Below are 27,879 nucleotides of genomic sequence, written 5' to 3'. Positions count from 1 at the left end.
GAAACTTAGTGCATCAGACCGTCCTTCCCCATTTTGTAGGCTCTAAGATGCCTTCTTAGGTTTATACTGTATAGGAAAAAGTGAGAAAGAAGAAAGTGAAAGCCTGATAGTAGCTAGGGAGTTTAAAAAAAAAATAGAAAAGGGAAGTTTATGTTTTGGTTATTTTGTTTGCATTCTAAAGATAGATGTATTTTGTAGGGAATAGTATTATGTCTTTCTTTATATATACACAATTTTTACTGTTTTTGATACTACATTATATTAGCCCCCCTTTCTAAAAAGCAAGCTATATTAGAGAGAGAATAAATAAAAGCTTTATTTTCTCTTTGGTCTCTAAAAGAGCTCTATATATTTGGTGTTGTTCTTTCTTCTTCAATTCCACCTTGAATAATCATTTCTTCCTCTTCTTTCTCTTCTTTCTTCAAACAGAAAAAGATTCATCAAAAATGGCAAGTTGCATTGATGTTGCTTCTGAACAACTTTGCTATATCCCTTGCAACTTTTGCAATATTGTTCTTGCGGTATCTATCGATCTATCTATCTTTGTTCCGACCTATAATTTTCATGTATTTTATATGAACGAACATATACGAATTCAGGATCTAGAGTCGGTGGATTTTAAATATGTACGATCTTACAATTATATAGATACACATATCTACTTAAATTTTAATAAAAAGATGGGAGTTCAGTTGAACCTGCAAAACTTGCTCTGAATCCGAGTTTTTCTTGTGTGCGAATTTTGGTTGTCTTTTTTATTTTCTTTTTTTTGCTTGAACTTTCTTTGTCGTGTGTAAGGGAGATGAGTAAAGCTGATTTTGTGAATGCAAGTGTTAATTTAATTTGTGTTATATATATACATAAATCAAGTGATCTATAAGGGTTTTCTTTGTTTTTAATTTGCTTTGAGAAGTCAAGTCACAATCCATATAGAGACTTTTCTTCTTCTTCTTTGATCTTTTGCCAGTCAAAGAAAGAAGGGGGGAAAAAGTCTTAACCTGAAAAACCTGAACCTTCTAATCAGAATCTTTTTCTCTCTGTTGATTTTATGATTTTTAAACATAATTTGATGAAGACAAGTCCTTATAATTAGTACTCAGAAGAGAATTAATTTCCTCTTCTTTTTTTTAAGAAAAAAACAATAAACTCTCTCTCTCTCTCTTTCTAGCTAGCTCTATGATATATACCTTTCTCTTCTTTTTCCTTATTTTGACTGAAAAGATAGCACTAAGTTCAGGCACCATATGAGTATATGTGTTGGTAGACAGATGAGCTTTTAGTTTTCCCTCATGTGTGTGTTAATAATCATCAATCTCTTTACTTTCTTCCCCCCCCCCCCCCAAAAAAAAATAGTCATTGTATTTAGGGTTTTCTTGTTGGTTTTATTTCTCTCAAAATTGAAAATGTTGTTGTAATACGTACATACACAAAAAAAAAGGGTTTGTGGGAAGAGATTTCAAGATTTAGAAAACCCATCTCCCTACCCCCTCTAAAAGTAAGGGGGAGGCAAAAAAGAAAACCTATCCAAGGAGCGGTGATTTCAAGATTTAGAGTTGGTGAATTCTGCTTTATGTATATGTGCGTATGTCTAATTTTGTACACGCCCGCACAGATAGACATAGGACTGGAGATCATTTAAAACCTAATTGAGTAAATAAAAGTGAGTTTTTTCTAACAGTTTAAGCTATTAGATGATATAGTACGTCACATGCTTCAATAGAGATCAACTCAACGATTCTATTGAACTTGTTACACTACTCTAGATTTGCTGCGATCTCCACAGTTTCAACAAATTTTAGTAATTTCGAGATCTTTAGTTGTGGTTTTTTTCCTTAATGAGGTTTCTAATTGATTTTTTTTTTTTTTTGGTGAAATTGTTGTAGGTAAGTGTTCCATGCAGCAGCCTATTTGATATTGTGACTGTTCGTTGTGGGCACTGCACAAATCTGTGGTCCGTCAATATGGCAGCTGCATTTCAGTCCTCTTCTACCTCCTCCTGGCAAAATCATCAGGCTCAGGTTCGGTCCGAATCAAAATCCTAATCAAAAAATAATAACACAAAAAACAATAAACATTTTTATTTTTTCTCTCTCTCTTTCATATTTTTGCAGCTCAAATTGTGGGCGTTTTGTTCATAGGTTGCAGAATCCCCAGGGGATTTTTCTTTTTGTTTTTAATTTATTTTTTTCATTCTTTTGAGTGAACAAATATGTACAGAGACACATTAATACTCAGATTGAGTTGTTCAAAGCACAAAAAATAAAATAAAATTTAGCACTATACTGGTATAGCCGCCATATATAACTTAAAAAAACTATCCATAAGCATTTTCTATTTGAGGCTTGCAGCTTTTACAAATCTAAGTATTTTTCAAGGCTATACTTTTTTACATATACTCCCTCCTTCCCAAATTATCTGTTTCAAATTTTATAATTTGATATTTTATTTTACTTATTCTTTTTCATTAATTAAAATAAGATAAATTTTTTTTTTCATATTTTACCTTTTACATTAATTACTTTTTCTTCAAATTAAATTATAAATATCATTTAATAAGGGTAATATGATAAACTAAGTATATTATTAATTATTTTTTTAATCAATATGTCAACTCAATTTGAAATGGGTAATTTGGGAGGAGTAGTATAGAATATTTTTTGATTTGATAGTTTGATTTTTATTTTTTCCTTAAATGATTTTATTTTCCATCAGGGTTTGTCCTCTACTATGGAAACAAAGCCTATAAACTAGGAATTTTTGGCCCATATTTTATTTTATTTTTTGTATCTATAATCCCAACTCATTCAGTCACTTCAACACTGTTATGACCTATCTTCTTTATTCATAAAACATCACTTCAATCTTTTTTGGTCAAACCATAAAGAAACCCTCAGCCCTACCCCCTACCCCCAAACAAACCGCACAAGAACCTCAAAACAAAATTAATTGCAAAATAGAAGTAATAATTTGAAAGGATAAAATAAAGGACTCTTCTTATGTATCTCAATCTATTAGCAAAAATAGGTAGGTTGCATTATATTTCTCTTGTTTCTTGCTTATACTCTCTTGCGAGATTTTGGATCTTGAAAAACTCCACACAAAGGAGGAAAAAAAGTAGTTAAGAGCTTCATAGTTTGACGTAATCAATTTCATAGTTGTGCTCGACGACTTTACTAAGAACAAGAAGCTAGAAGTCTCAACTATATGACTACTACTATATCAGATGCACTCCGCAAGTAGATAGTTGAATGACTAGATTGATACTTTAAAGGATCATTTGGTTCAGTAAAAATAAAATTAGAGATTGTATATTTATCTCGCCTTTGACTAAGTATATCAATTTTGGTATTATGTATACCATATAGAATGTAAATTTATAATCCCGAGATACCGTTTTTGAAACACGCTACCCTAAATGATACTTTCTTGGTAGATTTTACTTGTCTAGTTTTAATTTGCTTTGTCTAGTGATCATGTAAAAGTGGACCTAAGAGTACCAATCAATATAAACTATCAAAATTAATTAATGTTTCTTGTATCAAATTTTATGTATCTCTTTGTTACATTATTTTTCTTATGAAGTCATGTATATTTTATGACATACTTTTAGGTTCCAAACCACACTGCTCCGGAGTACAGGATGGATTTTGGTTCATCAACCAAATGCACCATGAACCGGATGACAATGAGAACCCCTATCACAAGCAACATTCATCACGAGGAGAGGATTGTCAATCGACGTAATTATATTTATATATTAATACTACTCTTACTACATTTAAATTTTAAAAAATATACAGTCCAACATAAGGTATTATGTGCGACGTACTTCAATATACAACACTAAACTATATTATATATGGAGAAAGCATCTACGTTGTTCAGACTTTTTAAAAATATCAAGGGTGCATGTTGAATTCTTCAAAAGTTGTGTATATTTGAAAAATCTCTTCGAAATGTCAAGGGTACATGTTGGATTCTCCAAAAGTCGTGTATATTTAAAAAATCCAACACGGAATAGCTTTGAAAGTGAAGAGTCAATGCAACTTAGAAAAACATTGTGCATAATATGTCAATCTTGTATGGTCTATAATAGTGTATGAAAAGTGTTTATACACAAATACTAGTTAAATCGAATACCAAACTCAAATATAAGCTACGTGGCGTAAATATTTTCTCAAAGTAGACATGAAGCGTAACTTTTCTTCTCTTTTTTGGGTCATTTATTCCCTTCATTGTCTTAATATATTTGTTTGGTTATTAATGCTAGTGTGTTTTCTTTTTCAGCTCCCGAGAAGAGGCAGCGAGTACCTTCTGCATATAATCAGTTCATAAAGTATATATGTATCTTTATTAAAGTTTTTTTTATGGCAGAATTAACCACTATATCAATTTTATTTTTAAATTTTTTTGACACAAAACGCCTAAATGTGCAGAGAAGAGATTCAGAGGATCAAGGCTAATAATCCAGATATCAGTCACAGGGAGGCATTTAGTACTGCTGCCAAAAATGTAACTACTTTTTCCTTACATTCTTCAAAACTTTTTTCTGTCTTATTTCCTCCACTATTTCATTCTAATTTGTTTTTACATTTTTTCTGAACTTAACTTATATACACTGTAAACTTAAAGTTTAGGTAAGGGCTTTCTAAACATATGTATTAATAGACATTTCATTTAATTTAACTTCCATGCTTAATATTACTAGTTGTTTCTGTTTTCTATTAGCGATATTAACTATAATCTCAGCTTTAAAAAGAAATCTTTATGTGGCCATAGTATAAAATAATTTTATTCTCTATTAATTTAATTTATTGTATCGGGTAACCTGCCTTAATTCTTAAGTTACTAATCTCACTTCTTTTTTTACGGACAATTATCAGCAGTTATTTTTTTTTCTCCATCAGTAATTATCTTTTAGGTACTTTCTAGTATAAAAGTTCTTTTACACTATTGGTGTATGATTTAAGCTCTATTTTTTTTAATAGATGGGTAATGACAGATCAATTACTTTATTTTGGTGTAGTGGGCACACTTCCCTCACATTCACTTTGGACTCATGTTGGAGAGCAACAATCAAGCCAAACTTGCTTGTGGTAATGCATCTACAACTCAAGCTATATATATTTGCATAAATCTGTGCTAGTGTCATTGTTTACATTTTGATAGTTGCATTGGACATTAGTCTTTACATCAGTAAAGAAAACCATCAAAAGCATAATATTATAGTAGCTTATTAAGAAAAAATAGTAATTGTCAGTCCAAGATGGAAAACTTGTCAAGGTGTTTAGTTAGAATTGATTTGGAGAGAATGAAGAAAACTAGAGAGTTCTTGAAGAGAGAGAGGTAATTTCGTGGTAACACCCGTAGGTAACCTCCACGGCGGACAGGCTATTTATATTAATGACTTAGAGTATGTACAATTAATATATAACAGTACGTCACATATTAATCAGGCTCCACAACCTAACAAGAACTTTATTGAAATAGTTCATCAGCCACTAATTCAAGTACTATTGTAGGTTGTTTAGAAAACATTCTTTGAGTCGTAGTCTTTCCTCAGACCTTACATGAACCCAGAATGCTTTGTGCACTGAATTGTTCTTTCCTTGGATCTTGCATGTCCTCACGTTGTTTGTTTTTCGATGGTCCCATATAATCCAATTGTATCCCTTCATTCCATCTTTTTACACTACCTACATTCTAGAAAATTAAACCAAAACCTTAAAAAGAGTAAAGAGAGAAAATTATTCTCTTATATTTAATACAGGCATTAAGTTTTCTCTCCCATAAAGCAACTAAGTATAGGTTGTAGGTTTTTGGGATGCCCGAAATGTATTGTTTTATATTATTACACATGTAAAATGATGGCTATATATACTTTTAATATTCATTATTAGTAATATCTTTTTTTTGAGCCTGCAATCAAAGGAGTATTATTTAATTTACTTTTGTTACATTAATTTTCAGGGAGCAGAAAACTATAAGCTGCTTTGCTAGACAAATAAAAGATCTTCATTTTATGAAGCTGTGTGTTGAATTGATGATAAGAGTGTGACATCAAGGTGTTCTATGGAGTGTGGACATAAACTACATATTATAATTAGGCCTTTCTAATCAATTCGTTGTATTTCAACTTATATATTGTTGAAAAAACTAAGTTTCCCTAATTATTGTCTACTCTTATTAATTGTCTTTCTCTATTGAAAGAAAATTTTAGAGAGATTTCTCATATATATCTTGTTCTTTAATCTCTTCCATTTCTTGATCCCAGATCCCGCTTTCATGTTAAGTTACGGTGTTGTACACGACCTCATAAGAATAGAATGAAAAAGAAAAATGTTTCCAGCTACTGGTCTTTGACATAAAGAAATAAGTAATAGTAGGTTGTTTTGGACGTTTTCTAGGAAAAGAACGAACCACTATAAAAACCACAACGTGGAAGTTTTTTTGGTCTTGTTAATTATCTTTTTCTTTTAGAGATTTAATTTATTTATTTTTTTTAAAAAAAACAATGATATCGAGGAAATGAAATTAAAGCTAGCAGCAATTGGTCAGTGAAAGTTTGCAAATTGTAAATGTCGAAATATGAGAAAGTTTATACATAAATGTTGAAAATATGAATAGGTTTACAAGAAATATTCATGAATGTACATCTATGTAAAACATCTTCATTTTTCCAAGTTGAACACATTACTGAACTTGTTCATTATTCATCCTCAGTCTAAAAGTTAAGGACAATATATTATAAATTTTCAAATCATTTCATTAGCAAATACCACTTGAATTAGAATTCAAAATGGCAATCCGACGCACAAATATCTCGTGTTAGCATGGTTTAGGAAAGCCCACCCCAAAGGATGTCATATTGACAGTTTACCTTAATGCAAACATTGGTGACTACTTCCACGACTCGAACCACTTGATTTCCAAATATTACATCCAAAGTTCAAGCATGTAACCATATTATGTTAGATTCCGTGTTGCAATTTGAAGTTCAAACATATAAAAACTTTTTACGATATTATAAAGTTAAAAAGGTGAAAACTTATTTATGTCTTGTAGCTAGCTTGATGAAGGGTCTTATCTTTATCAGTACTTATTTTTCATTGTAAAGTACCTCTAAAGTCTTGTCAATGGGACTCCAGCCTTCCCATTTTAAATAATGCTACAGATACCACAATTAGAAAATATGTAACTATTCCATTTTGGTTACTTTGAATCTACTATCCTTTATTCAAATCAATGTCTTATAACGTCAGAACCAGAAACCTTCATTTAAGGACAAGCAAAAACCTAAAAACCTTTAAAAAGCTTTTGACATGTGTCAACTAATTAAAAGTTAGGTCTTATTTTGGTGGGACAACAATTTGTTAAAACTAGTGTGTGTAATGTCCCATGGTAGGATTAGGGTATTACCTAGATGTTAATAACATGGCATACAACGAAAGTGATATATGCTAAAATCATGAATATGGATGTTTGGAAGTGGAGAGAAGGGCATTGGAGCAAGTTAGGAACAATTTGGATATTTTTATAAAATGCAATAAGCAATATTGTGATGGACGAAAGATGGGCGCTGCAACGATTCAATAATATTTGTTGGTACCTGCACCTTTGAATTGCAGGTAGCAGCGCGGATAAGTACACGACACTTATAGCCTACATTTTTATTAATCACGGACGAGAAGACTCTTAAAGTTATATTTTTTGAATTATTCTTCTAAGTTAGAGAGAGGAGAACGACCCAACCCTTGGTGATCCAAAATTAAGATTCTTACAATAATTTGAGCAATTATTGCTAGGGTAGAATCACGAAGAAATTCATCGATGAACACCAATGAACCCTAGAAGGTTCAAGAGAGTAAAGTAAGAGAGAGAAGCCTTTCCTTTATGAGTGAAAATATTTGATCTAAAATCCCAACTACCTCCACTAACTTCACTTATATATACACTACATAGTGGGCCGGGTTATGTACTGTAATATCGGCTAAAAATGTAAACCAATTACAACTAATTACAACTGAAAGTCCAATGGACATGTGTATATATGTGCTACTAAATTGTATATAAATTGTACACACTATATATGCTATGTATTAACTTCAACACCCCCCCTCCCGAAGCTGGAGGGTGTGAACACGCCAAACTTGTCAAGAATATGATGATGAGCAGGCCAGGAAGAGACTTCGTGAAAATATCAGCAAGATGACCAACGGAAGAAACAAAATGCAGAGAAGCAAGGCTTAATTGAAGACAATCACGAACATAATGGCAGCCAATTTCGATGTGCTTTGTACGCTCATGGTAAACTGGATTTCGGGCAATATGGAAAGCAACCTGACTATCACAATAAATAGATACAGGATCAGATATATGGCAACCAAAATCAGAAAGTAGGCGTACCAAACAAGATATTTCAACAATCACTTTACGAAGAGCACGATATTCAGCTTCAGATGAAGAGAGAGAAAAAGTAGGTTGTTTCTTACTCTTCCATGAGATAGGAGAAACACCCAAGTTGATAAAATAATCAGTGACAGACCGACGGGAGTGAGCACAAGCAGCCCGATTAAAATCAGAGAAAGCTAATAGAGTCATATCAGAGGATTTAAAGAGTAATAGCCCCTGATCAGGTGCATGCAATAAGTATCTCAAAACATAAAACTCATCCAGAAGATGAGGCGTCTATGGAGCCTAAAGGAACTATCTCAAATGCTGGACAGAATAGGAGATATCAGGTCGAGTATGTTGGAGAAAATTTAATTTCCCAATAAGTCGATGATAAACAGATGGATCAGTGAAAGGAGCCCCCATATTAATCGTAAGCTTAATAGAATGATCAAGAGGAGAACTGATAGTCATGAAATTGTCATAGTGGAACTCAGATAAAAGCTCGAAAGTAAACTTTTTCTGAGTCATGAGATATCCCTGGGGATGACAAGTGATCTCCAAGCCCAGAAAGTAGTGTACTGAACCAAGGTCTTTGATCTTGAATTGAGTGTCCAGGAAATATTTCAGATCATCTAAATCATGAATGTTCTCCCCAACAAGGAGAATGCCATCCACATATATAGCCAGCAAGGTATAAGAACCACCAATAGAATTTGTGAATTAAGAATAGTCATTCTTGCTAGAGGAATATCCCTGGAGAGATAAAGCTTCAGAAAACTTAGAAAACCATTATCGGGAAGCTTGTTTCAAGCCATAAAGGGACTTCTTTAGTTTACATACCAAAGGAGAAAGTGATGCAATAGAAAGAGACCTCCAACCTAGGAGGGGGTTTCATATTCACCTCTTCATGAAGATCCCTATGGAGGAATGCATTATTGGCATCCAATTGGTAAATAGTCCAATTATGTTTAATGGATATAAACAGTAGGACCTTTATGGTAGTTAATTTGACTACAGGTGAAAAAGTTTTATTATAATCAATCCCTTCTTTTTGAGTATTCCCCCGAATGACCAACCGAGCCTTATAACTTTCAATAGACCTATCAGCTCTATACTTAATCTTGTACACCCATTTGCATGAAATGGTATTTTTATAAAGAGGTAAAGGGACGAAATCCCAAGTGTTGTTAGCTTCAAGAGCTTGAAACTCCTTAAGCATAGCATCCTGCCATGCAGGATGAGAAACAACTTGTTGATACGACTGTGGATCAGTAGGTAGAGCTTCAAAAGAGGTGTATTTAGAGGCTGAGTGACATACATAGTCATATAGATATAGAGAAATAGTAGTAGGTCTAGTGAACCTTCTTAAAGAGACATAAGAAGGAGGTGGTGTTGGAGATGGAGAAGAAGAAGATGGACAAGGCAAAGGTAGATCAGGAATTCTGATCTTGGTCGTGCTGTTAACAAAAATGAATATTTAATAATTACTTGTCACTGGATAGATAGTAATTTTGTTATGCAAAAACGTATTCTAATATGTTTATATGATGAAGATCGTAGACACACTAGAAGATTTATTTAAGAATCTATTTCTAAAGTAGCAAAATATTATGGTATTGAAAGAAAAGTTTTATGTATAGCTTTTGATAATGCATCTAATAATAGACGGTTGTTGAGTTGTTAAAAGTTGAACTTTCTTCATCGTTACCCGAAATATTTCATGTTAAGTATGCTTATCATATATATAATTTAATCGTAAGAGATAGTCTTAAATTTTTTGAGCTTTATATTGAAATGGTACGGCTTGATGTTGGCTTTATTCAAGGAAATAATCGAAAAGTTAGAGTGAGAGAATTTAAAACCAAATGTGAATAAAATGGACTTAGACCGATATTTATGCCTGAAGAATGTGATACTAAATGGAATGCTACTTATACTTATTTTAAAACTTGACTTACTTATAAAGTTCCTATTATAATGCCTTTTAATCAATATTCTAATTCTTTTCCTGACTGTATGCTACATGATTCTGATTGGGCTGCAATTGATTATCTTGTTAAATTTTTGAAAAAAAATTATATATCTATAGTTGAATTCTCTGGTGCTTACTATCCTACTGTTTATAATATTTTAGCTTATTTAGCCGACATTTCTTATTTGCTTAACGAATATAAGAATAAAAAGGTTACAAAGAAGCTATTACTACTGTGATTGTTAAATTTAAAAAATATTTTTATGTGCTTCCCCCAATTTATTTGATTGGTGCTATCATAAATTCATGTATGAAATATAATACTATGGCCGAATTTAGTTCTATTATTTATAATGCTTAGAGATATAGCCTGAAGAAGAACCTTCTTTGTTTACGGTTATGAGTGATGCGAACAATTACATGGAAGCATTATATAATCATTATGTTGATTTACTTGATGAAGCCTTAGCGGCAAATATCACTTCAACTGTCACTCCTCAAGCTCCCGAGGAGCCATCATCTTCTAAAAGGCATGCACATAGTAGTTATCCAGATTACTTTTTTTATTTAAATATTTGGGACAGGGTACAACCTTCCTCACACAAAACAAATTGTCGGGAAGAGCTTAGGTATTTTCTTCGATAGTCGATTGAGGATCGTATAGCAAGGATCTGTGAGCTAGATTGGTGGAAGAATATTGAAAGACAATATCCTGTACTTTCAAGATTAGCTAGAGATATATTGAATATTTCAATGTCAACTGTTGCATCATAGAGCGCTTTTAGTTAGGGATGACAACAACTTGGAGATAACTGACACTCATTGGGAAGCAATGTTATAAATGTTCTAGTTTACCTTAGAGATTAGATTAGAGTGGAATGAAGAAATCAAGGAATTGAGGAGGAGACGAAATACGAACAGAATCATGAAGAAATTATGACTTCAACAGAGAACTCAGCACAATCAAGTCCAATGCATGGTTTAGCCTTTGCCCCAGTTGATTTTGACTTTCCTATGAAGGTTTCCATTAATATTAACATGCATGAGTTGGAAAAAATGATGCAAAATTTGTAGATTTTTCATTCATGTAAATTATAAGTTTTAGATCATTTTGCAATCAATAAAATACAACATTCATTCACTCCTTATTTTTTTTATTTAAATTGAATATCTAGTTTGAATTAAATACTTTTAATATATTACTAATTTACTATCAAACTTTACTCTATGTTATAAACATAACAAACATATACATATAATGAAAAATAAAAATAATGTTAGCAAATACTACTTAGGCGACTAGTATTGACATATAAAAATACTATAAGTTTATCTTTTAAGTATTGCCTGTAAAATTGTAAATTTTTTAATATATGTTCAAAAACTTAAGTGTTATTATATTAATTAGTATACATTGTAATCTTATATGTATCTATTTGTGTATATTTTCTAAAGTACTATAACATGTAATGTGTATATCTTTCAACATTCAAGTGGTATTTAAAGTAGTATATATTCTACATACATGTGTATATATTTTCTATAGACTCTAAAGTAGTATATATTTAATGTATGCATATGTATATGTTTTCTAAAGTAGTATATATATATATATATATATATATATATATATAGTGTATATATGTTGTATGTGTATTGTTTCAAGTAGTATTTTAAGTAGTATATATATTATATTGTACGTATATATGTGTATATATTTTCTACAGACTCTAAAGTAGAATTTATTTAATGTATACATGTGTATATGTTTTCTAAAGTAGTATATAAAGTGTATATATGTTGTATGTATATTGTTTCAAGCAGTATTTTAAGTAGTATATATATTATATTGTACTCATATATGTGTATATATTTTCAACAGACTCTAAAATAGTATATATTTAATGTATACATGTGTATATGTTTTTCTAAAATCTAAAGTAGTATAATATGTAATGAATATATGTTATACGTTTATTGTTTAACGTATTTAAAATGTATATATGTGTGAATATATAGTATACATTGGAAGAAACATGTAATTTCAAATTTTATTGTTTTTTTTTTATATTTTGATTGGTTTGGACTGGTCAAAATCGGTTTAAAGCTAACTAGGTCGGTCACGGGCTAATTGAGCAGATTTTATTGTAGGGCTCATACTGTACCGGCCCATTAAGACTTGACCCGGGACCAGACCAACCCAAAACCCAATAAGAAAAATTGGGTCGGTGCTGGTTTGAATCGAACCGTCCCGGTTAACGGGTTTGGTTCCTAACATAACAAGTTTTGACAGGTGTTTCCAACATAATTTTATAGTGACAAAAATAAATTGAAATTACAAATAAAACTATAAAGAAACAATAATATTTTTATTGATGAACGATGTGGGTATAATTTTGTTCCTCCCTTGATTCTTCTCTCTTAATTTTCTCCGTAACTAAACATAGGCATAATTGGATTTGATATGAATTTCTCCATAATTTGAGGGACATTATTAGTGTATTTCTCAAACATAGGATGATCTCTTTATGAATATACCATGATTTTATGGCATATTAGAGATGGCTAATCTCTTTATGAATAACCATGAGTTTATGGAATATTCAAGACGCCTCTTTCAGGGAATATTTACCCCTTTAAATAGGCATGATTTAGGGTTTAGGTTAGAGTAGCTACCAAGCTAGGTTTATGGTAAAGTAGCCTCTAAGAACTCTAATAGAATTTGGATTCTTATTGTAGAGTCCACAAAATTTTGATGTCTACAAATTCCCCGTACTTCAAGGCTTGTCGGGGTGTAGACTTGATGAAACTCAAAAACGAGTATTGAAGTACACATAGAGCTTCCATCTTTACTGTCTTGTGGCTACAGATTTGCATATCTGATTTATAAGAGAAGAGATGGAGGGTGGATTTGGTCCCACTGGGCGTGCTAGTTTATTTCCAACATAATTTTATAGTGACAGAAATAAATTACAATCACAAATAAAAATATAAAGAAACAGCAATATTTTTGTTGATAAACGGTGTGGGTACAATTCTATTCCTCCCTTGTGTAATACCCCGGAAAATTTTTCGTTGAAATTTTGTGCGTAAACGTGTTGGGTTCTATCTTCTAGAATGAATTATAAATTTTTTGTGCGGAATGTATTAGATTATGACCCACCATTGCATAGAGTATCGAATAATATTTCCAACGATATGTGGATCATCCAAAAAGGACACCCGAGCGACGAGTTATGAACATTTCGATCGAACCGTGAATAGTAGTAAACAGTAAAACGTGCAGAAAAAAATACTGAGGCCTGACGTATTTTTGCTCTAACTTTAAACGATCATAACACCTTGTACATAATGATCTAGGTGATATACTATATACCAACGGAAAGCTCTTCGAGTCCTCTTTCCAATGAAATTAGTTTCATCCAATTTTTCTATCGGAACAAAAAGTTATGGTCGATCTACTTCAGCCTATCAAAAGTAAATTTTTGGGTCAACTTCAAATGATCATAACTCCTCGTACACAATGATCTGGGTGAGATACTATATATCAATGGAAATATATGAGAGTCCTCTTTCTAATGAAATTGGTTTCATCAAATATGGATATCGGAGTAAAATGTTATGGTTGATCTACTTCAGACTATCAAAACAGTCCACCAAAGGACAGATTCGAGAATTATTTGATTTTTAGGGGCGTTTTGGTCATTCCCCCTCACCCAAAATCCGTCCAAGCCCTATATTAAAGCATATTAGAAACATTATATGTTATATTTCATCAAATTCCCTCAAAAAGAAAATCCTAAGCTCCTACATCCAACTTCAAGAACCTCCAAAGTTCACCATTAATTCTGCAAATTTATTCAAGATTCCAAGTTCCTAGATCAAGAACTCCAAGAACCATCATTCAAAGGCACGATTAACATCTCAAAAATGAGTATCGATCTAAAGTTCATCATTCAAGGTATGTGGGGTTTTTCAACAAGAACTCTCTTTCATTCTTGTGCCCAAAAGTAATTTTCTTTACAAAGGCATGATTTTCATTTGATTTTTACAAATTTGAAGCATGAACCCACATCTTATGATGATTATTATGAAATCTTGATGTTTATGATTTTGAAATATGAATTTACATGTGTGGAGATATAAATCATGAATCTTGAACGATATTTATCATGATTTTGATATTTAGGTCGTGAATCCCCATTGAAAATTGTATTTTTTTTAGAAAGTGTGTGTTATAAGCACGTTGATGTTGAATATTTGAGATATTTTGAATGATTTGACCTTTTGGTCTTAATGGAGTTGTTTTGAACTCGAGTGTGAAAGAATCCACAACGTGATTGATTTTGATAGATGGGAAGCATGATGGCTCCCGATGTATATTTATATATTACTAAAATTGTTTTGTTATGGACTGTCTTTGAAATAATCTGAGCTAAGTCTGGGAGAAATCTTTAGCACCGAGTGAGAGGTATAAAGTGACCTTACTTCCCTAGAACTACGTGCCCCCATAGCAGTGAGCCTGAGGCTGATTTATATAATGATCACTAGTTTATGTAGATTTGATATCGATAGTCCTACTCCGATGGCAAGGATAGGATGGATATCCTCAACGTGGGTTGTACGTTAGACTCCATGTAGCTCACATGGTTTATGTCGGTTATAGGATCTCCCAGTGTGTGTGTGTTTCCTTGTGTCTATGATAAATGGTGAAGTGATTTAAAAGTAGAATTGTGAAAGTTATTCTTTTGAAATATTTAAATGATATTTACATTATGAGAATAAACATTCTTGATAAACTGAAAGTGATTGACAAATTATATGATGCCTCACATGTGTTATTGTACTTATTTCATCCTCTCATGATTATAATGATTTTCTTCGGGCTATGTGAGTCTTTCATACATCCTGCATATTTCTTATAAATATTTATGATGATGATGTTTATACAACTGTATACACCCCCATATACTTGATTCCTTTCCATGGTACTGACCCACATCTTCGGGTGTGTGCTATATTTTCTTGGAATGTAGGTTCAGGTGCTCAGTTCTAGGTTTGACAGTAATTCTTCGGGCATACTGTTCTACATCCTCTTTTGTGGTGAGTCCTCATGTTTCGAGGACGTGATGTCTGATGTTGGTTTCACGAAATTGTTTACATTTGATAACTGAGTATGAGTCAGTTGGGGCATGTCTCAATGGCTCGCTGGTTTTATTGATTTTCTTAGAGGCTTGTCAGACTAGTATAGATGTTGGGAGTTAACTAATAAGTCATATTTTTTTATCTTTTTGAAATTTTTTTATCCTTGGATGATGATTACTCTGTTGATATTTGAGGGTTATTTATGGAAACCCCATTGATTTGTGTTGAACTGAATGAAAATGGCATAAAGAGTTGGCTTGGGGCTACTCGTAGCCTCAAGCATCGTGTGATGCTCCGAGACCCATTTTCCAGGGCGTTACAAACTTGGTATTAGAGCCTAAGGTTTTAAGGTGTCTTAGGGAGTCTGACAAGCCGCGTTAAGTAGAGTCTTGATCATCGGTGTGTAGCGCACCATATCTATGAGCAAGAGGCTACAAGTCATTTTAGGAAAAAGTGTGATTCTTTCTTTCATAAGTCTATCGTGCTGAAAGTGTCTCTCTCTGCTATTGATTCGTTCTCTCCTCTGTTGTGAAATATGCCTCCACTTTGAGCGAGAAGAAATAATGACGGTCATCAACCTCAACCAGCTGACCCATTGAATGAAAACGTGGCTTATGCTGATTTTTGGGCAGTCTTTCAGGCGCTGGCCCAATCTGTTACTGCAAATGTTCACGCCAACCCGGCCTCGGCTCTATAGTAGCAGGGAGGTAATTCAACTGCTGCCAAGATCCGTGACTTTATGTTGATAAATCTGTCGAAATTCTATAGGTCCAAGTCTGATGAGGATCCACGGTTGTTCTTAGAGAAAGTGCGGAAGATTACTCAGGTGATGCTTGTATCTGAGGAACATAGTGTGAAGTTGGCTACGTATAGGTTTAAAGACCTTGCTTATGACTGAGTTGTTACTTGGAGGAAAGGTAGAGGTGAGGGAGCTGTCCCTACAACTTAGCAAGAGTTCCAGGATGCATTCCTAGATAAGTTTGTCCCTTTGGAGATGAGGGAGGCGAAGGTGGAAGAGTTTATGAACTTATGACAGGGCTCTATGACTGTTAGGGAGTACTGTCTAAAGTTCAATCAGTTGGCCAAGTATGCTCCTGACTTAGTGGTTGATAATCGGGCTAGTATGAGTAAGTTTGTGACTGGAGTGTCTAGTTATGTGGTTAAGGAGTGTAGGTCTGCTATACTGAATAGTGAGATAAATCTCTCTAGGCTGATGACTCATGCCCAACAGATTGAAGCAGACAAGATTAAGGAGAGAGATAAAATGAGAGGGAATAAGAGAGCTAGGTTCGAGCAGCACGGATAGGATCAGACTAGATCGCAGGGAGGGAGTCGCCCTAAGTATCAGGATGTTTGTCTATGCCAGCACTGTTATCTGCTAGTGCTCCCGTGCCTAGAGATAGGCAGGAGCAAGGTAGCAGGTCATATGCATCCAGGTTCCAGTACAGTACTGGCAGTAAGCCAAATCGTCCCCTGTGTTCTAAGTGTGGTAGGGCTCATTTGGGTGAGTGTTGGGGTAAGAAAAAGGGTTGTTTTCGGTGTGGTGACATGGGTCACAAAGTTAGAGATTGTCCATATGATGGATAAAGGCGTCGTGACTATCGCCCTCAGAGCAAAACTCAGACTGTTAGTGCTCTATTTCCAGCGACTCGCCCAGCCCCAGCTCAGGGTGCCTCTTCTAGCAATGCTGGCGGGCAACACCAGAATAGATTCTATGATTTATCGTTCCACCAGGAATAGGAGGACTCTCCCGATGTTGTTACTAGTATGCTTTGTATATTTCAGTTTGATGTGTATGCTTTGTTGGATCCTGGATCCAGTTTCTCATATGTTACACCTTTGATTGTTGTGAATTTTGAAATGAGTCCTGAGATTATTCCTGAGCCTATCCTAGTTTCTACCCTAGTGGGTGATTCGATTGTTTCCCAGAAAGTGTACAAAAAGTGTTGTGTTACCGTTCTTCATAGTCTTGTTGGTTGATCTGATTGAGTTAGACATAGTAGATTTTGATGTGATTCTGGGTATGGACTGGCTGTATTCTTCTTATGCCTCTATTGATTGTCGGACCCGAGTGGTCAAGCTCCAGTTTTTGGGTGCATCCGTATTTGAGTGGTCTGGGAATTCTGTGTCACCCAAGAGTTATTTTATCTCTTACCTCAAAGCTAGAAAGCTTATTTCCAAGGGGTGTATTTACCATTTGGTTAGAGTCAAAGACACTAAGTCTGAGACTCCAACTCTCAGTCTGTTAACGTCGTCAATGATTTTTCTAATGTCTTTCCAGATGATCTCCCAGGGATATCTCCTGATAGAGAGATAGAGTTTGGGATTAATCTTCTTCTCGATACTCAGCCCATTTCTATTTCTCCTTACCGTAGGCCCTTGTAAAACTTAAAGAGTTGAAAGAGCAACTCAAATATCTACTAGATAAGGGTTTCATAAGGCCCAGTGTTTCTCCTTGGGGTGCTCCTGTGTTGTTTGTGAGAAAGAAAGATGGCTCTTTGCGTATGTGCATTGATTACCTCCGATTGAATAAAGTCACCTTTAAAAATAAGTACCCCCTTCCAAGAATAGATGATTTGTTTGACCAATTGCAAGGTGCATGTTATTTCTCAAAGATAGACCTTCGTTCCGGCTATCATCAACTCAAAGTTAGGGAGTGTGACATCCCAAAAACCGCTTTCCAAACTCGTTATGGCCATTTTGAGTTTCTTGTTATATCTTTTGGGTTAACTAATGCCCCAACAGCTTTCATGGACCTCATGAATCGAGTGTTCAAACCATATCTGGATATGTTTATCATAGTGTTCATCGATGATATAATGGTGTACTCCCATAGTGAGGATGAACATTCTGATTATCTCCGAACTGTATTGCAAACCCTTAGAGATCACAATTTGTTTGCTAAGTTTAGTAAGTGTGAGTTTTGACTAAGGTCAATTGCTTTTCTAGGTCATATCATTTCTTTCGAGGGTATTAGAGTTGATCCCCAAAAGACCGAAGCTGTTAGAAATTAGCCTAGACCTATTTCTCCGATTGATATCCGAAGTTTCTTGGGATTAGCTGGCTATTACCGCCGTTTTGTTGAGGGTTTCTCCTCTATAGAGTCTCCTATGACTCGGTTGACCCAAAAGAAAGTGAAGTTCTTGTGGTCCGAATCTTGTGAGAAGATTTTTAGCAGTTGAAGAATCGACTCACTTCAGCCCCTGTTTTGACTTTGCCTGATGGTGTTGATGGTTTTGTGGTGTACTGTGATGCTTCGAGAGTTGGGTTGGGTTGCATATTGATGCAAAAGGGTAAGGTGATAGCTTATGCTTCTAGACAGTTGAAACCCCATGAGAAAAATTACCCCACCTATGACCTTGAGTTGGCTGCTGTTATGTTTGCTTTGAAAATATGGAGACACTATTTTTATGGTGTCTATGTTGATGTTTTCACTGATCATAAGAGTCTGCAGTATCTGTTTACCCAGAGAGAATTGAATCTTAGGCAGAGACGATGGTTAGAATTGTTAAAGAACTATGATATGAGTGTGTTGTACCATCCGGGTAAGGCCAATGTTATGGCGGATGCCCTAAGTAGAGTGTCCATGGGTAGTGTTTCGCATGTGGTAAAAGGTAAGAAAGAGTTGGCTCATGATGTATATCGTTTGGCTAGATTGGGGGTTAGGCTTTTTTACTCTGCTAAAGGTAGTATAGGGGTTCATAGTAGTTCTGAATCCTCCTTGGTTTCGAAAATGAAGGAAAAGCAATACTTAGATGCTAGTTTGGTCAAACTGAAGGAGTCAGTCAAGGACCAAAAAGTAGAGGTTTTCTCCCAAAGAGGAGATGGTGTGTGGAGATTGCAGGGTAGATGTGTGTCCCGAATGTTGATGATCTGAGATAGAGGATTATGGCTGAAGCACATGGGGTGCGATATTCTATTCATCCTGGTGCCACCAAGATGTACCGAGACTTGCGAGAAATCTATTGGTGGAGTGCCATGAAGAAAGATATAGCAGCGTTTGTAGCTAAGTGTGCAACATGCCAACAGGTTAAGGTTGAACACCAAAGACCTGGTGGTATGATGCAAGAGTTTAGTATTTCCACCTGGAAGTGGGAAGAGATCAATATGAACTTCGTGATTGGTTTACCTCCTTCCCGATGCCATCATGATTCTATTTGGGTTGTGGTTGATAGGTTGACTAAGTCTACTCATTTCTTGCCTGTTTATACTTCATATACTTCTGAGGATTACACTAGATTGTATACCTGAGAGCTAGGCAGACTGCATGGAGTTCCCTTGTCTATCATTTCGGATAGGGGTACTCAGTTCACTTCGTAATTTTGGAAAGCTTTTCAGAAGGTTCTTGGTACCCAAGTGCTTTTGAGTTCTACTTTTCATCCGCAGACCGATGGTCAGGCTGAGCGGACCATCCAGACCTTAGAGGATATGTTGAGAGCTTGTGCACTTGACTTTAAGGGAGGTTGGGATGATCACTTACCGTTGATAAAGTTTTCTTACAATAACAGTTTCCACTCTAGTATTGGCATGGCTCCGTTTGAAGCCTTATATGAGAGGAAGTGTAGATCACCCATTGGTTGGTTCAAGGTAGGTGAAGCGGCTGTGAGTCGTCCTGATTCGGTATTTGAGGCTATGGAAAAAGTTAAGTTGATTAGGGAAAGGTTGAAAACTGTGCAGAGTCGTCAGAAGTCATATACGGATGTTAGAAGGAGAGACGTTGAGTTTGAAGTTAGTGACCTAGTGTATCTAAAAATTTCACCCATGAGGGGGTGAAGAGATTCGGAAAGAAGAGGAAGCTTAGTCCCCGTTATGTTGGTCCTTACAAAATTCTTAGCCGTGTTGGTAAGGTAGTTTATGAGGTCGAGTTGCCTTCCGAGTTTTCCTCTGTTCATCCAATATTCCATGTCTCTATGCTTAGAAAGCATATTAGTGATGTTGTGGTAGTGGATTTCTCTATGAGTGCTGACATTCAAGAAAATCTTTCTTTTGATGAGATTCCTGTTGAGATTCTTGATTTCGGTGTCCGAAGACTAAGGAACAAAGATCTTTCCTAAATCATGTAAAGTTGCAGCAGTTCAGCTGTCATTTATTATGTGTTCAGCTGTAGTTTCTTGATTTTATGTATTCTATGTTGCATTCGGAGTGAGAAATGATGTGTTGATGAGTCTAACGAATGGTTTTAGATGTATGCTCTATTCCTTATTTAATCTTGGCATGTCTAGCGTCATTCGAGGATGAATGTTTCTAAGGGGGGATGATGTAATACCCCGAGAAATTTTTCGTTGAAATTTTATGCGTAAAAGTGTTGGGTTCTATCTTCTAGAATGAATTATAAATTTTTTTGTGTGGAATGTCTTAGATTATGATCCACCATTACGTAGAGTATCGAATAATCTTTCCAACGATATATGGATCATCCAAAACGAACACCCGAGCGACGAGTTATGAACATTTCGATCGAATCATGAATAGTAGTGAACAGTAAAACGTGCAAGAAAAAGTACTGAAGCCTGGCGTATTTTTGCTCCAATTTTAAATGATCATAACTCCTTGTACATAATGATCTGGGTGATCTACTATATGTCAACGGAAAGCTCTGCGAGTCCTCTTTCCAATGAAATTAGTTTCATCCAATTTGTCTACTGAAGCAAAAAGTTATGGTCGATCTACTTCAGCCTATCAAAAGTGAATTTTTGGGTCAACTTCAAATGATCATAACTCCTCGTACACAATGATCTGGGTGAGGTACTATGTATCAACGGAAAGATATGAGAGTCTTTGTTATAATAAAATTAGTTTTATTCAATTTTGATATCAGAGTAAAACATTATGGTTGATCTACTTCAAACTATCAAAACAGTCCACCAAAGGATAGATTCAAGAATTATTTGATTTTTAGGGGCGTTTTGGCCATTCCCCCTCACCCAAAATCCATCCAAACTCTATATTAAAGCCTATTAGAAGCATTATATGTTATATTTCATTAAATTCCCTCAAAAAAAACCCTAAGCTCCTACATCCAACTTCAAAAACCTCCAAAGTTCACCATTAATTCTGCAAATTTATTCAAGATTCCAAGTTCCTAGTTCAAGAACTCCAAGAACCATCATTCAAAGGCATGATTAACATCTCAAAAATAAGCATCGATCTAAAGTTCATCATTCAAGGTATGTGGGGTTTTTCAACAAGAACTCTTTTTCGTTCTTGTGCCCAAAAGTAATTTTCTTTACAAAGGCATGATTTTTTTATTTGATTTTTATAAATTTGAAGCATGACCCCATATCTTATGATGATTATTATGAAATCTTGATTTTTATGATTTTGAAAGATGAATTTACATGTGTGGAGATATAAAGCATGAATCTTGAACGATATTTATCATGATTTTGTTATTTGAATCGTGAATCCCCATTGGAAATTGTGTTTCTTTAAGAAAGTGTGTATTATAAGCACGTTGATGTTGAATATTTGAGATATTTTGAATGATTTGACCTTTTGGTCTTAATGGAGTTGTTTTGAACTCGAGTGTGAAAGAAATCCATAACGTGGTTGATTTTGATAGATGGGAAGCATGATGGCTCCCGTTGTATATTTATATATTACTGAAATTGTTTTGTTGTGGATTATCTTTGAAATGATCTGGGCTAATTCCGGGAGAAATCTTTAGCACCGAGTGGGAGGTATAAAGAGATCTTACTTTCCTAGAACTACATGTCCCCGTAGGAGTGAGTCTGAGGCTGATTTATATAGTGATCGCTAGTTTGTGTGGATTTGATATTGATAGTCCTACTCCGATGGCAAGGATAGGATGGCTCTCCCCAACGTGGGTTGTACGTTGGACTCCATGTAGCTCACATGGTTTATGTCGGTTATAGGATCTCCCAGTGTATGTGTGTTTCCTTGTGTCTACGGTGAATGGTGAAGTAATTTGAAAGTGGAATTATGAAAGTTATTCTTTCGAAAGATTTAAATGATATTTACATTATCAGAATTGACATTCTTGATGAACTGAAAGTGATTGACAAATTATATGATGCTTCACATGTGTTATTGTACTTATTTCATCCTCTCATGATTATGATGATTTTCTTCGGGCTATGTGAGTCTTTCATACATCCTGCATATTTCTTATAAATATTTATAATGATGAGGTTTATACAACTGCATACACCCCCATATAATCGGTTTCTTTCCATGGTACTAACCTACATCTTTGGATGTGGGCTGCATTTTCTCAGAATGTAGGTTCAGGTGCTCAGTTCCAGGTTCGACTGTAATTCTTTGGGCACACTGTTCTATATCCTTTGTTGTGGTGAGTCCTCATGTTCCAAGGACGTGATGTCTGATGTTGGTTTCACGAAATTGTTTACATTTGATAACTGAGTATGAGTCAGTTGGGGCATGTCTCAATAGCTCGCTGGTTTTTATTGATTTTCTTAGAGGCTTGTCAGACTAGTATAGATGTTGGGAGTTGACCAATAAGTTGTATTTTGTTATCTTTCTGAAATTCTTTTATTCTTGGATGATGATTACTCTGTTGATATTTGAGGGTTATTTATGGAAACCCCGTTGGTTTGTGTTGAACTGGATGAAAATGGCTCAAAGGGTTAGTTTGGGGCTACTCGTAGCCTCAAGCACCGTGTGATGCTCCGGGACCCATTTTCTGGGGCGTTACACCTTGATTCTTCTCTCTTAATTTTCTCCACAAAACAAGGGCTGACAATAGGTATTTCCTGAACATAGGTATATTTGAATTTGATACAATTTTCTTCGTAATTGAGAGCCGTCAGTGGCATATTTCTCGAATGTAGGATGATCTCTTTATGAATATCGTTGTTAGTAGCATATTTCTCGACCATAGGATAATCTTTTTATAAATATCTCATGATTTTGTGGGATATTGGAGATGGTTGATATCATTACGAATAGCCATAAGTTTATGGGATATTCAAGATGCCTTTTTAAGGGAATATTTGCCCATTTAAATAGGTATGATTTAGGGTTTAGGGTAGAGTAACTACCATGTTAGGGTTCGGATAAAGTAGCCTCCAAAAACTTTAATAGAATTTGAATTCTGATTGTAGAGCTCACAAAATTTCAATGTCTACGACAGGATTTCTCTTCGACAAAAGAATTAAGTACATAAAGGTTTAGAGCCTAGTTTTGGTTGAATAATTGGAAATTTAGAAATAAGAATTTGATTAGTCTTAGCTTACTTATATTATATAAGCTGAGATAATATGTCTATTTTCAAGAGGTAGTTGTAGGGTCTGTGTACAGTTAATCCTCTCCTACCTTGTATAAAATATGGTTGAATATTTAAAGCTAGTGTGAGGGGAGAATGGATTCCAATTTAGCGCCATGTCGCGGTAAGTTAATAAGGACAATACTTTCCAAATGAGCTTTTGACTGTGAGCATGCCTCTCACTTGTATGACGAAAGGTCTAAAAGAATGTTTTGACGCTAAGCACTTTTGATGAAAACAAAGAGCTTAATTAACTCTTCTCGATGGTTGAGAAATAGTTGAATTCAAAATCATCTTTTGAAAGTATTGATAATAATATATTCTAATTCTAACACTGTTTTCAAACAATCAAATGATTTATTTAGATATTTGTTATCAGTGAATATGATGACTTAGTTTTCTTAATGTGTGCATTCTAGTAATGTTTGCATTCATTTTTTGTAATAAAATAATTTTATTACTAAGTGAAAGAATTAGATCACAAAAAAGGCTAAGTTACAACCAACTATAGTTGGTCACCCCAACTAGCAAGCACATAAGATTCTAGAGAAAAATTGGGAGGACAATCACTCTCAAAATTTAATTAGGAGAATAGATATTTATTTTCTTTTTGGTTTAATTTTTAAGGTATTAGTAAAATAAATCAAAAAGTGATGGAGTATTAAATTTAATAAATGATATCTTGGTCCAATAAAAGTTATTTTTATTTTATCTTGATTCATTTAATCTTTCTCAATATTTATACAACTCTCCATATTTATTCCTTCTTCTTTACTTTTACACAACTCCGGGTTCTCCATTCTCTCTCTCTCTATCTATCTATCAATCTCTCTGTCACCCAACTGTTCTAACTTCCATCTTTCCATATTTTGATTTCTCTTCTCTCCCAAGGTCGCAACTTTAAAATTATCGTTACCAGGTAAGTTTTCTTCTTCTTCTGATAAGTTTTAGGTGCATATTGTTGTGGTTTTGTTTCTTATTTTAAAATATTTTTTTGAGTTTGGGTGTCAATTTCGATCAAATTTTAAAAAAAAATTTTAATAGAATGAGTTTTTTGATGCCAAAGTTTATTGATAGTGTGTTATTATAGCAAATTTCGTAATTATGGAGATTTTTTGAAATTTTATCGATTAACTACTATAGAAATTTAGGATTTTTTTCAAAATAAATTTGTGTTCTTTAGTATAATTGAATGTTAATTTATGTGGATAATGAAATTTTTTGTATAAAGTTGCGTAGTATTCTAATTTTTGTTCTTGACTTCGTGGTCAATTAATGTCGATTACTATTAATGTTAACAGTATTTAATTTGTTATAGTTCATAAAAAATGGCTTGAAGAGTAGAAAATAATTCAAAGAATGCTTCTACCCTTGTCAGTAAAAACGAGATTCCAAAAAGAAAAAATCTTTACCATTTAAATGTGAGTGGAATTCGAAAAAAATTGAGAAATTCAAAAAATATGTCAATGAACAAAGTGGTGAGATTAGTAGGGCTAAATTAGATAGAGACAGTGGAGCTGAAGTAGATAGAGATAGTGGGGATGAATTACATAGACGTAGTGGGGCTAGCGGAGGTACTAGGTGCAGTGATAGTCATAGTGGAGGAGTGGATAGCATGTCTGACAGTTGTGAGTCTAGAAATCAGAAAGTTGATTCTCTGTGTATTTTAGAGTGTTCATTGGTCCTTAATGTTGAAATTTCTACCTATATAGATGATCTTGAATCATTTTCGGCAAAAAACAAAATTTAGGTCAAGAATGTAGCCTTTTTACCAATTTAAGAGAGTTTTAGTTGAGCAGAAATTCGCTCGTGCATTTCAAAAATCTTTTTTTTTTGTTAGTTTGAAGGAATGTTAGAACATTTAAAATTTCATGGACAATTGGTCCATCACATGTTTTTGTGTCGTATCAAATCTAATTCAAAACTTCATGATATGTGATTTGCGTTAATGATAAGCTCGTTTATTTTGTATTGATCTAGTTTGATTTGATCACGAGATTAAGGTTTTCCGCATATCCTCATGAATCAAAATTTTTTAAGTGTGAATAAGGTTGGGGAGAGTTTTTACTATAGGATTAATCGCAACCAAAAGGTTACTGCAACAAGCCTTTTGAATTTGGTTAAAGGCCATGGGTTGAAGCAGAAGGACAAGTTGAAGTAGTGTTTGATCTGGTTCCTACATGTGATATTGCTAGCAAGAGATGTTTTCAAGGCCATTGATCGAAAGTTCATAAAAATGGTCTATTTTCTTTATTTTTTGAGGAATATCCATGAGGAAAGAAGTATTTTGCATTGATATTGGACTACTTGAAAAGAAGATAGATATGAAGGAGAAAAAAAAATCTAAAAAAGAAGAATAGTGCATCTTATGCTCTATTTGAATCTCCTGGACATTCATGATGTATCATAGACCATCCAATCTATTTGATAGTAGACTTTATTTGACAATTAGAGTTGATTAATTAGATTTTTTATAATTATAAATTTGAATCTATGAACAAATTTTTCAGTGTTAGGGACATGTTGAAAAATCAAAAGAGGTTTCTTTGTCTCTGCTCAAATTTCTCAGATGGCACACCAGAAATACTATCACATATATCGAAGAAAATCCATTTATACATCTGGGACAGTCTTCAAAGGTAAGAACATCGTACTTTACTATTTGTCTTTTGAAACTAACTATAGTAGATAGTAGTTAATGATTTTCATTGTTGGTAGATTGTGCACCCCTACCTCACCCCTTCTTTGGGAGAGATGAAATAGAGTTACATGAAAAAGCTTATCTCATATATAGATGAGGTGAAGAATGTCTCCATTGATGATTGAAGATTGAATTGAGTGGTGTCACTGTCCTTGAGTCACTTGCTAATAATGATGATGAAGATGCGAATCTTGGTGCTGAACAAGGTAGGTTGACTCAAAAGGCTGGAGAAGGGGATAGATATTTTATCAAATTGATTGATTGTGTATCGAGAATTGAGAAGAGTTTGAACTCTCTTGAGAAGTATTTGTAGGGAATGAAAGAAAAATTAACTGTTGTTATAGATTATGTGACTGAGGAGAAAAAAGGAAGAGTGAGAAGAATAAGAAAAAGAAAGGATAAAAAGGTGAATAAATTTAATTATTTTATTTTGATTGATTCATAAACTATACAATTATACTGATTAGGTCCAAAAATTACAGAAAGTGCACAGTTGGATGATAAAGGGACCGTAAGATATGCTTGTTGGAGCCTTTAAAGCAGTTGTCGCATGCCTCAAAGGGACAAATCAACGAATCCCTACTGATGAAAAGATGATAAAGAAAATGGACGTTAATGTAGTCTATTATATAGATGTCTCTAATTGAAATAATGAGTTGACCAAAGCCACAGAGCTTGATAGAGTTTTTGATAAAGCTTCTACTGAAGAAGAGGAAGAGCTGACCAAGGAGAATGCTGATGGTGTCATTCGTGAAGCTAGTGTTGAAGAGGAGAAGTAGACCAAGACTAAGCCAGATGATGGGTTCTATGATGCAACAACTAAACAAGGAAAAGAGCTTACCAAGACCAAGCCATTTGATTAGAACTCTGATGCAACGGCTGAACAGGAGAAACTTACTTTAGACCCTAAACTAATCAGACAATTATTTACCCCCTTAACAACTTTCAAGTGAATTAATTTCAACCTCAAAATCAAAATCCCACTCTCACAACGGAGAGTGCACTACACACGCGCCATGTCATTGCCAAATCAGTGCCATGTCATGTCACGTAAGAAATTATAATTTAAAAAAAAAAAGAATAATCCTACCCACATACTTTTTATATATTTTTTAAATATATATATATATACTATTTTTATATATATATAAAATATATATTTTTTAAATATATATATATATATAATATGCTATTTTAAATATATTTATATATATATATATATATATATTATTTATATATATTTTTTAGAAAAAAAAATTAATATATATATATACCCCGCCCCCGCCCCCGCCCCCACCTCCCTCCATTTTTTCTTCTTACTCACAGCCCTCCACCCCACCCCACCTCACCCCGATTCCTTCTTCTTCAGTAGCAGACAGCAGCCCCTGCCCCACCCTATCCCCGGCCTTCTTCTTCTTCTTT

At 34.2% G+C, this 27,879-nt stretch overlaps 1 protein-coding gene across 5 annotated transcripts; it reads left to right on the top strand.

Moving 5' to 3' along the window:
* The first annotated feature begins 255 nt into the window (after positions 1-255).
* Positions 256-6,234, top strand: LOC107877768 (axial regulator YABBY 5). 5 transcript variants are annotated; one of them, XM_016724476.2, is made up of 7 exons: positions 256-521; positions 1,884-2,018; positions 3,611-3,740; positions 4,288-4,336; positions 4,437-4,512; positions 5,027-5,096; positions 5,971-6,234. In XM_016724476.2, exons 1-7 carry the CDS (start codon positions 447-449, stop codon positions 5,985-5,987), a joined length of 552 nt encoding a protein of 183 aa, XP_016579962.2. In that variant the 5' UTR covers positions 256-446; the 3' UTR covers positions 5,988-6,234. The 5 variants fall into 5 exon arrangements, with proteins under 5 accessions (XP_016579962.2, XP_016579961.2, XP_047249412.1 ...); XM_016724475.2 differs by having other exon boundaries at positions 264-521; positions 4,989-5,096; XM_047393456.1 differs by having other exon boundaries at positions 270-626; positions 4,989-5,096.
* Positions 6,235-27,879: the final 21,645 nt, after the last annotated feature.

This window comes from Capsicum annuum, chromosome 7 (assembly GCF_002878395.1).
Source record: "Capsicum annuum cultivar UCD-10X-F1 chromosome 7, UCD10Xv1.1, whole genome shotgun sequence".
NCBI lineage: Eukaryota > Viridiplantae > Streptophyta > Magnoliopsida > Solanales > Solanaceae > Capsicum > Capsicum annuum.
This window is presented reverse-complemented; position numbering and strand designations above follow the sequence as displayed.

Excerpts from the sequence above, each read along its gene's own strand:
- LOC107877768 (XM_047393456.1), top strand. The coding sequence starts at position 447 with ATGGCAAGTTGCATTGATGTTGCTTCTGAACAACTTTGCTATATCCCT. Across the intron at positions 4,337-4,436 it reads GCATATAATCAGTTCATAAA|AGAAGAGATTCAGAGGATCA; the intron begins GTATATATGTAT and ends CTAAATGTGCAG. Across the intron at positions 4,513-4,988 it reads TTAGTACTGCTGCCAAAAAT|ATGGGTAATGACAGATCAAT; the intron begins GTAACTACTTTT and ends TTTTTTTAATAG.